Source organism: Micromys minutus (assembly GCF_963924665.1).
Source record: "Micromys minutus genome assembly, chromosome: 15".
NCBI lineage: Eukaryota > Metazoa > Chordata > Mammalia > Rodentia > Muridae > Micromys > Micromys minutus.
In genome coordinates, this window is record NC_137984.1 from 57,026,884 (window position 1) to 57,038,072 (window position 11,189).

The 11,189-nt window shown below is 41.1% G+C and overlaps 1 protein-coding gene across 2 annotated transcripts; it reads right to left on the bottom strand.

The window, feature by feature from the left end:
* Positions 1-1,007: 1,007 nt before the first annotated feature.
* LOC308430065 (serine/threonine-protein phosphatase PP1-gamma catalytic subunit-like) lies at positions 1,008-2,733 on the bottom strand (the record flags this gene model as incomplete). Of its 2 annotated transcripts, none has more annotated exons than XM_080929169.1 (3): positions 1,008-1,078; positions 1,816-2,235; positions 2,337-2,733. In XM_080929169.1, 3 exons carry the CDS (start codon positions 2,731-2,733, stop codon positions 1,008-1,010), a joined length of 888 nt encoding a protein of 295 aa, XP_080785295.1. The 2 variants fall into 2 exon arrangements, with proteins under 2 accessions (XP_080785295.1, XP_080785294.1); XM_080929168.1 differs by having other exon boundaries at positions 1,816-2,298.
* Between the last annotated feature and the right edge of the window lie 8,456 nt (positions 2,734-11,189).

Genomic DNA, 11,189 nt, shown 5'->3' on the forward strand with positions numbered 1-11,189 from the left:
CCGGCCTGGTGCTGATACTTGGCTCTGTAGTTTGCTTTCCATCTGTTCTCACTCTTTAGAGTGGACTTGCCTGAGACTCTTTAGTTAACAGCATGACATGATTCAGTCTGTCCTCCGGAAACCCTTCCTTGGGATTGCTCAATTTGCAACGTGTCCAGGGAGGTGATCAGGCGCTGCTCCTGGAACTCCGGTCAAATTGGCAAACAGAGGAATTTGATTTTGCAGGACACTTTTGTTGTGCTCTGAATGAAATCTCCTCAGTTCTCTTAAGCATAACAGGTTATTAATTTTGATGCATAGTTATGAACTTTCAATGAGCAATATATCTCCTTATTTAGCTTAGTTTTCTTTGGAAATAAATCATTTTATTTGAGAAAACAAGCAGAAATGAACTCAATCAAACTATATTTGCTTCGGGACAGAGGAATGTGCAGACATGCACACGTGTGCTCACAATCTACAGGACCCTAGTCGACGGGGTAGAAACAGAAAACAATTACAGGGGCTACCTGATACAGAGGCTGTAGATGTTTTCAAAATTTGCTACTGAGGTAAAATTCTAAGGCATGTTTGTCGATGTGACATTTGTTTATCATTGTAAAGTAGCTTTCCTCATAAAGCTGAGAGAAATGATATGTTTACAGTTAAAATATTAATTGAAGGACACTTCTTGAAGTTTAAAGTAATAAGTTGCAAAATCTGGAGCCTATATTCAAACATAGTTAAATAGAAAATGTGGGGAGTTCTAATGTTAGTGGAAATTCAAAGGAGTTTTGGTGACTGGACTTGTATGTGGACTGAATCTGAAAGGAAATGTGATTCTTTCTTTTCTTTTTTCTTTTAACAAGTTCACATTTAATAAGTCTGAAATCATTCTCAGCACATGACATTGTACATGGGCATCTGTAGAAACAGACTCACTTTAACAGGTCATAGTTTAAAAAAGACATAGATATTGTGAGTTCTGTATAAACCGCAGAATAAAGAATGTAGCCAAGCATTATCAGTCACTCATATAGGGCAGTGCTGTTGCTATAATTTGAAGCCTTCTGAACGGACAGGTTCAGGCCTGATCCAACTGTAAAAAGATTGCTCAGTGAATAGACTACATGGGAACTGTACAAATTGTCATTAACCTTCATAATTAAGAGCTTACCCAGCACTAAATCACTATTGTTAGTTAAAATAACCTGCTTCTGGGTCCCCATGGTGGTGGCCTGTGCACTCAGCCTAGATGCCCTGGCTACCTCAAGCCCAGGGCGTGCCAATACAGGCCAACAGAAACTTTGGCTTTAGGATGGAATCACAGACATTGAAGTGAATGGCTTTAATCATGGAATATGCTTCAGACAGCCTGGGCAGTGTGGGTGGCAGGTGACTAGTTTGCATATGACAAGACAGTGAGGGAAAGCAGGCCCTTCCAAACAAACTTGAAAAAAATGTTCACAGTGGTTTGTATCAGTTTGTATCAACAGAATGCATTTATGACAATTACATGTACAGATTCATGCACCCTAGAGCTCTCTTTATATCCTAAAGAAAAGAAGCATTTACATTATTCGTGATTTATACTAAGCTTTAAAAAAAGGTCAAATTAAAAACACAAAGTAACACTTTCTTGAGAATGAAGCACTCCACTTGCTGCTATAACCAGCAAGTGCCAGCAGTGATCAGAATGGAGACAGGCCAACAGGTCCACCTGGGCAAGCTGGCCAGCATCACAGTTTAGATAGGAAGGTTACGTAGCCTATGTTACAAGTCCCAACTAGGCAGTGTCCAGTGACATCTATTCCTTTGCTCACTTTGTGATCATACCCCGTGGTGGTGTGACAGGTCTCGTGGTACTGGGCTTCTTTTTCTCAGCAGGTTGTAAAATCTGGAAGGAGCACATGAGGGTCTCGTCCACACTCATCATGGCGCCCGCATTGTCAAACTCGCCACAGGAGTTGGGTGCAGAAAACAGAGTCACTACCTGACTCTTTGCAAAAAACTCATACCCATCTTCAACCACCTGATGGGCTCTACATATAAGATCCAAATCATGCTTATGGAGAAATTTTGCAACCACTTCTGCACCAAATGTGAAGGACGCTCCTCTGTCATTTTCACTCCAGCTCAATGCAGCTTTATTGGGGTGAAACCACAAACAATCACAAAGAAGACCTGGATCTGGTACATTAGTCGGTCTCATAATTTGCTGAATCTGTTCCATAGATTGAAGATCTGGTGATAAACCTCCAAGACAGCAGAATATCTTCTCGTCCACGATGGCTGCTACCGGTAAGCAGCTAAAGCAGTCTGTGAACGTTTTCCACAGATAATGTATCTTCTCTTACACTCATCATAAAGTCCGTAGATTCTACTGATGCTGGCACCCTCATGGCTTCCTCTGAGATACTTGATTTTGTAGGCCAGCAAGAGGCAGACCGTCTCTAGTGGCTGTTTGCCCCTGTCCACATAGTCCCTGAGGAACACATAGTTGCTTTCTGGAGGGAAGCCACAGTATTCAAACAGACGGAGCACATCATAATACTGCCTGTGGATGTCACCACATCTCTTGAGTGGTGCTTCAAGTTGTAGGATTGGCCAACTGAGGAAAATCTCCCAAGACTTTAGGTATAGTCCTCGGGTTTTGTTTTCCTGGAGCTGGACATTTTGGCCTGGCTTGGAGCCTCTCACTTCCAGCAGCTGATGGATCATACTGTCAATGTTGAGTTTAACAATCTCTGCCATCGCCTCCCTGCCACCAACCCTCCCCCGCAGCTGGCTCCCGCCTAGGTTTCACTTATCCTCCTTCCTCACACCACGTGTGTGTCCCACAAGCGTGGTGGCTGCTGCGGTGACAGCAGCAGTCGCACCTCTCCTGGCTTCCTCCTCCTCTTGCCACTGGAACCAGGAGAAGAACCCACTTTGTACTTTCTAAATGCTCCTTCAATGTTACACAGGATCATGTGATGATTCTAGTCTCATAACTAGTATGATGAACTAGATTCCATCTGTATCTATGAACTCAACAGAAGATTCTAATGTTCTTAACTCCAGCTCCCGTCTAGTCTAACTTTCAAGGTATATGCCCTCAAAGCAACAAAATTGAAAAACGAATATTTATACAGATGAAAGTGTTTAGTAGTACTGTAGAATGTACATTTATCTGCTACAGGTTTGGTATTAGGGTGCAGAGGGTCTGTGTTTGGTGAGGGTCTCTTTGAGGCTTAATGGGGAGAGACAGACACACAGACAGACACAAAGACAGACACACAGACAGAGACAGACAGCAAAAGAAAGATTGAGAGGAGGACTCAGAGCGGAGCCTGGCCCAACTGCCAGCCATAAGGCGGCTCTTACAGGCTGAGCAACTGTAACCGGGAACAGATCTTAGGAACTTCTGTTCCCACCCGGAGACAACTTCAGGACACAGAGCGGAGCCTGGCCCAACTGCCTGCCGGAAAGGCAGCTCGTACAGGCTGAGCAACTGGTGAGTGGGAGACCTAGGCTGCTGGGGAGCAGAGGGATCATTGCGGAGTGCACACGGAAAGGGCACCCCCTGCCCTGACCTGCCCTGTCCTCCCCGATCCAGTGACCGGGAACAGATCTTAGGAACTTCTGTTCCCACCCGGAGACGATTTCAGGACGCAGAGCGGAACCTGGCCCACCTGCCAGCCGGAAAGGTGGCTCGTAGAGGCTGAGCATCTGTGACCAGGAACAGATCTTAGGAACGTCTGTTTCCACCCGGAGGCGACTTCAGGACGCAGAGCGGAGCCTGGCCCAGCTGCCACCCAGAACCTGGGCTGCCGGGGAGTAGAGAGATCTCTGCGGAGTGCACACGGAAAGTGTACCAGGGACACAGACCAGATACAAGGGAAAGGTAAGAACATATCACTAACAACAAAATGGCAAGAGGAAAGAGAAAGGGTATATCCCAAGGAAACCAAGACAATCTAGCAACACCAGAACCCAGCTCTCCCATAGTAGAAATATCGGAATTCCAAACACTCCAGAAAAAAAAGACACAGACCTGAAATCATGCCTCAAGACGCTGATAGAGTTACTTAAACAAGAAAGGGAGGAAAAGCAAAAAGATTCAGAAGCTTTTAAAGAAGAAACAAGAAAAACACTCAAAGAACTCAAAGAACGAGAGGAAAACAGAACCAAAGAAATAAAGGAATGGAAGAGAGAAATTAAAACAGAAATTGACACAATAAAGAAAATGCTAAAAGAAATAACCCTAGAGTCAGAACACCAAAAAAAGAAATCAGGAGTCACAGAAGCAAGCATTTCCAACAGATTACAAGAGATCGAAGAGAGAATCTCGGGGGCAGAAGACAACATTGCAAACATAGACAAAACAGCCAGAGAAGATGCAAAAAACAAAAAGCTCCTAACCCAAAATGTCCAGGAAATACAAGACACAATGAGAAGACCGAACCTAAGGATAATAGGAATAGAAGAGGGAGAAGAGTATCAACTAAGAGGCACAGTAAATATCTTCAACAAAATCATAGAAGAAAACTTCCCTACCCTCAAGAATGAGATGACCACGAGCATAAAAGAAGCCTTCAGAACTCCAAATAGGTTGGACCAGTAAAGAAATACCTCCCGACATATAATAGTAAAAACATCAAGTGCCCAAAGTAAAGAAAGAATACTAAAAGCAGTAAGGGAAAAAGGTCAGGTAACATATAAAGGCAGACCAATCAGACTCACACCCGATTTCTCAACAGAGACTATGAAAGCTAGAAGAGCCTGGACAGACATCATGCACTCCTTAAGAGAGCACAAGTGCCAGCCCAAGCTGCTATACCCAGCAAAACTATCAATCACCATCGATGGAGAGACAAAGATATTTCAAGACAAATCAAAATTCACACAATATCTGACCAGAAACCCAGCACTACAACGAATTATAGGTGGAAAGCCCAATACAAAGAGGGAAAATACAGCCTAGTAAAAACAAGAAAACTCCTAAACAAGAAAACTAAAAGAAGAAAAAAAACACAGACACAACTCAACCCAAAAAAGCAAAAATGGCAGGAAACAGAAACAATTATTCCTTGATATCTATTAACATAAATGGTCTCAACTCCCCAATAAAGAGACATAGACTATCAGACTGGATACATAAACAAAATCCAGCCTTTTGCTGCATACAGGAAACTCATCTCAGAGACAGAGACAGACACTATCTCAGAGTAAAAGGGTGGGAAAAAAACTTCCAAGCAAACAGCTCCAAGAAGCAAGCTGGAGTGGCTATTCTAATATTGAATAAAGTAAATTTCCAACCAAAAGTTATCAAAAAAGATAAAGAAGGACACTTTATACTCATTACCGGGGAAATCTGTCAGGAGGAACTCTCAATCCTTAACATATATGCTCCAAATAAAAAATCACCCACATTCAAAAAGAAACTCTACTAAAGCTCAAAAAACACATTTCACCCCATACAATAATAGTGGGAGACTTTAATACCCCACTCTCACCAATGGACAGATCAGGGAAACAGAAACTGAACAAGGACACTGCAAATCTAGCAGAGACTTTGAACCAACTAGAATTAATATATATATACAGAACATACTATCCTAAAGTAAAAGAATACATCTTCTTCTCACCACCCCATGGCACCTTCTAGTAAATTTACCACTTAATTGGGCACAGAACGAGCCTTCATCGATATAAGAAGATTGAAATACTCCCATGCATCCTCTCAGATCACCATGGTCTATGGCCAGTCTTTAACAACAACAAAGACAACAAAAATCCCACATACACATGAAAACTAAACAACGCTCTCTTAAAGGATAGCAGGGTCAAAGCAGAAATAAAGAAAGAAATTAAGGACTTTCTAGAATTCAACGAAAACAATAACACAACATACCCAAACCTATGGGATGCAATGAAAGCAGTATTGAGAGGAAAACTCATAGCCCTAAGTGCTTCCAAAAAGAAACTGGAGAGAGCTCACATCAGCAACCTGACAGCACAGCAAAAAGCCCTAGAACAAAAGGAAGCAGATATACCCAAAAAGAGTAGACGGCAAGAAATAATCAAAATTAGGGCAGAAATAGACCAAATAGAAACAAAAAGAACCATTGAAAAAATCAACAAAACAAAGAGTTGGTTCTTTGAGAAAATCAACAAGATTGATAAACCCCTAGCCAGACTAACTAAAGGGCAAAGAGAGAGTATCAAAATTAACAAAATCAGAAAGGAAAGTGGTACATAACAACTGAAACTAAGGATATTCAAGAAATCATCAGATCCTCCTACAAAAACTTATACTCCACAAAATTGGAAAATCTGGAGGAAATGGACGAATTCCTACACAGATACAAGGTCCCAAAGTTTAACCAGGACCAAGTAAACCATGTAAATAACCCGATAACACCTAAAGAAATAGAAGAAGTCATCAAAAGCCTCCCAACCAAAAAAAGCCCAGGTCCAGACGGGTTCAGTGCAGAATTTTATCAGACATTTATTGGGGATATAACACCAATATTCGCCAAACTATTCCAAAAGATAGAATCAGATGGAATTTTACCCAACTCATTTTTTGAGGCTACAATAACCCTCGTACCTAAACCACACAAAGACCCTACAAGGAAAGAGAACTTCAGACCAATCTCACTTATGAACATTGATGCAAAAATACTCAACAAAATCCTTGCTAACCGAATCTTAGAACACATCAAAACCATCAGTCATCATGACCAAGTAGGCTTCATCCCTGGGATGCAGGGATGGTTTAACATAAGGAAATCCATCAATGTAATCCACCATATAAACAAACTTAAAGACCAAAATCACATGGTCATCTCACTAGATGCTGAGAAAGCATTCGACAAAATCCAACACCCCTTCATGTTAAAAGTCCTGGAAAGAACAGGAATCCAAGGCCCATATTTAAACATAATAAAAGCAATATACAGCAAACCAACAGCCAACATCAAACTTAATGGCGAGAAACTTGAAGCAATTCCACTAAAATAAGGGACTCGACAAGGCTGCCCACTCTACCCCTACCTATTCAACATAGTACTGGAAGTCCTGGCTGGAGCAATTAGACAGCAAAAGGAGATCAAGGGGATACAAATCGGAAAGGAAGAGATAAAAATATGACTCTTTGCTGATGACATGGTAGTGTACTTGAGTGACCCCAAAAATTCCACCAGAGAACTCCTACAGCTGATAAACAAGTTCAGCAACGTGGCCGGATACAAAATTAACTCAAACAAATCAGTAGCCTTCCTATACTCAAAGGACAAACATGTGGAGAAAGAAATTAAGGAAAAGGTACCCTTCACAATGGTTACAAAAACTATGAAATACCTTAGTGTGACTGTAACTAAGCAAGTGAAGGACCTGTATGACAAGAACTTCAAACTTCTAAAGAAAGAAATTGAGGAGGATCTCAGAAAATGGAAAGATCTCCCATGCTCATGGATTGGAAAGATCAACATATTAAAAATGGCAATCCTACCAAAATCAATCTACAGATTCAATGCAATCCCCATCAAAATTCCAACCCAGTTCTTCATGGAATTGGAAAGATCAATGTGCAATTTCATATGGAATAACAAAAGACCTAGAATAGCGAAATCCATCCTCAACAACAAAAAAACATCTGCGGGAATCACTATCCCTGACCTCAAGCTATATTACAAGGCAATTGTGCTGAAAACTGCATGGTACTGGTACAGAAATAGGCAGGTGGATCAATTGAATAGAATAGAAGATCCAGAAATGAGCCCTCATGTATATGGTCACCTGATTTTTGACAAAGGAGCAGTAAACATTCAATGGAAAAAGGACAGCCTATTCAACAATTGGTGCTGGTCCAACTGGCACTCAACATGCAAAAGAATGAAAATAGAACCTTTCTTATCTCCTTGTACAAAGCTCAAGTGTAAGTGGATTAAAGATCTCCAGTTTAAACCAGATACACTGAAACTATTAGATGAGAAAGTAGGGAAAACCTTAGAACACATAGGCACAGGAGAAAATTTCCTGAACAAAACACCAATGGATCAAGCTCTAAGGTCAAAGATTAACAAATGGGACTTAATGAGATTGCAAAGTTTCTGTAAGGCTAAGGACATCGTCAAGAAAACAAAAGGGCAACCAACAGAATGGGAAAAGATCTTTACCAACACCACATCAGATAGAGGCCTAATATCCAAGGTGTACAAGGAACTCAAAAAGCTAGACACCAGAGAATCAAATAACCCTATTAAAAAATGGGGTACAGAGCTAAACTAATCATTTTCAGTTGAGGAACACCGAATGGCCGAGAAACATCTGAGGAAGTGCTTGACATCCTTAGCCATCAGGGAAATGCAAATCAAAACAACCCTAAGATTCCACCTCACACCAGTCAGATTGGCCAAGATCCAAAACTCAGATGACAGCAGATGCTGGCGAGGCTCCGGAGAAAGATGAACACTTCTCCACTGTTGGTGGGGTTGCAAACTAATACAACCACTCTGGAAATCTTTCTGGTGATACCTCAGAAAATTGGATATAGTACTACCTGAAGACCCAGCTATTCCACTTCTGGGCATATACCACAGAGACCCTTTAATACACAACAAAGATATATGCACCGCAATGTTCATAGCGGCTCTATTTATAATAGCCAGAAGCTGGAAGGATCCCAGATGTCCTTCAGAAGACGAATGGATACAAAAATTGTGGTACATATACACAATGGAATACTACTCAGCCACCAGAAACAATGACTTAACCAAATTCTTAAGAAAATGGCTACATCTAGAGAAGATCATCCTGAGTGAGATAACCCAGTCACAAAAGAACAGACATAATATGCAGTCACTGATAGTGGGATGCTAACCCCAGAAGCTTGCACTCCCCCAGAAACAACTCACAGACTGTATGAAGTCCAAGAAATAGAGAAAACAAAAAATATACATATATTCACAAAACAAGAAGACTTTGACTATTTCCATGTTGCGTTTTGTTTTACATGTACTTTATGCTTATTGTAACTAGTAGGTTTTCAATGCATACTGTCAAGCCCTTGAAAATAATCAAGTACTGACTAAAAAATATATTCACATGGTTTTATGTAAAATTTATTTTAATGTCTGAAAAAACAGTACTGACAAAAATGTATAATTTTAAGCAAAAAATGTTTAAAATCTGTACATTTAGCTTTGTTTTGCAAAATAAAGTCGTTAAAAAAAAGAAAGATTGAGAGGGGAGAGGAAAGAGAGAGACAGACACAAACAGAGGAAAGAGAACAAACACAGAATGCAGGACAGAAAACATTTTATTACAAATTTACTCAGGAGGCAATAACATTAATCTTTGACATGGTCATACTCTCAAAGGTCAAGTTCATTTATTAAGTGATAGTATATGTACTGGCTAGTTCTATGTGTTAACATGGCACAAGTTAGAGTCATCAGAGAGGAAGGAGACTCAGTTGAGGAAATGCCTCCATGAGATCCAGTTCTAAGGCATTTCCTCTATTGTAATCAATGGGGGAGGGCCCAGCCCATGGTGGGTGGTGCCATCTCTGGGCTGGTGGTCCTGGATTCTATAAGGAAGCATGAGCAAGCCAGGGGAAGCAAGTAAGCTGCATTCCTCTATGGCCTCTGCCTCAGCTCCCACCTCTGGTCCAGCACTGCTTGAACTCCTGTCCCAGCTTCCTTCTGTGGCAAATGTGCTGTGGAAGTATAAGCCAAATAAATCTTTTCTTCCCCATTTTGCTTTTAGGTCGTAATGTCTTTTTGAAGCAATAGTAACTAAGGCAGTTGCAGTTTTTGGAGGGTCCCGGTCTCCTTAGTTCAGAGGCTGATGTGGTTTATCTGGAATTAAACACTCTGCACAGACTCCTGTAAATCCTGGGTTTATTTTATTTCTAACTCCTGAAGAAGGAGCAGATTGTTCAGTTTCTCTGCAAAGAAATTGTATCAGGTTCCTAACTTCTGATATGTACTTTCAAAAGGTAGCTGTATTTATTTACACATTAAATAATTTCTCCCAAGTTGAACATTAACTCTGCTCTATCATCTATGTTTTAGAGCCACACTATACTGTAGCTGCTTGTCTATAACCATAGATTCTGTCTTCTCCGTTCTCTGTCTTTATACTCAATTGCAGCACCTTCAGATGTGGCACTAAAGGCAGAGAGTGGTGGGTGAAAATCGTCAGTCGCCTGCTCTGGCTCTAGGGTGTAGCTTTTGTACTGTATGAATCACACAGGCAGCATGTACAACTGTGGCCTGCAACTTCCAAGATGACACCAAGAATTTATTCTTGCTACACTATGGGTATATAAGGATTGTTGTCACATGATATGGCACACCAATACATCCTTCTGCCACTAGATTGGCTTAGGTGAGTTAGAGAAACCCAGGACTTGGCGATGAAAATGCTGGCATCCTGTGGCAGAAGGCAGGTTCACGTAACCTCCGAGGTCCTCCACGGACTAGCGTTAGGTGCAATGCCATGGTTGTGAATAATGAGATTGTTAAAAGGAACGTGAGAGATGTTGACAAAACAGAACATTTCAGCCAGGCTAATAAATAATCCCAAAATGGAATGAAACCAAAGCAAACAAATCATCAAATACAGATCAATATTTTTCCAGAATACAGGAAAACATTGGTGCTATCCAAAGGCAGAACATTTTTCTAGAAAACTGCCCTGTGATGTCAGGAGAACAAGGGATGCCACCTTTCTCCCTTTGGACATGTCATATACAAGGGGAAAGAGGACAGTGAGGCATAAGTTGTTATAATAGTTTGGTCTCTCACAAACATAAGCTGCTGTTTGTCTGGAACAATTGATGTTTCATATTTATAACTAACCATGGGTTTCCTGGCTGTTGACAACTATCTTTAGTCTCTTAAGGAAAAAGACTAAGGTACGCATGTTTTTCTTCACAGTGATGTGGTCACTGTTAAGTTTCTGTCCTCGTAGCATGCAGCCTGCTGACGCTGCAGATGTGTGAGCAAGCTGATCAGACAGAATGATATACATGGCTGCTTTCCTGGTCTTGTTAGCTTCTTGGCCAAACACCATTTAAAATTCCAGTGCCTCTCATCTTAGTCCACTTGTGCAAGAGTCCTGTTTACAATTGACGAAACTCTTTGTTGTTATTGTCCAAGGAAGAAAGTGATCAAATCCTCATTTGCTTTATGAATCAAGCCAAGCTATTACAGAGT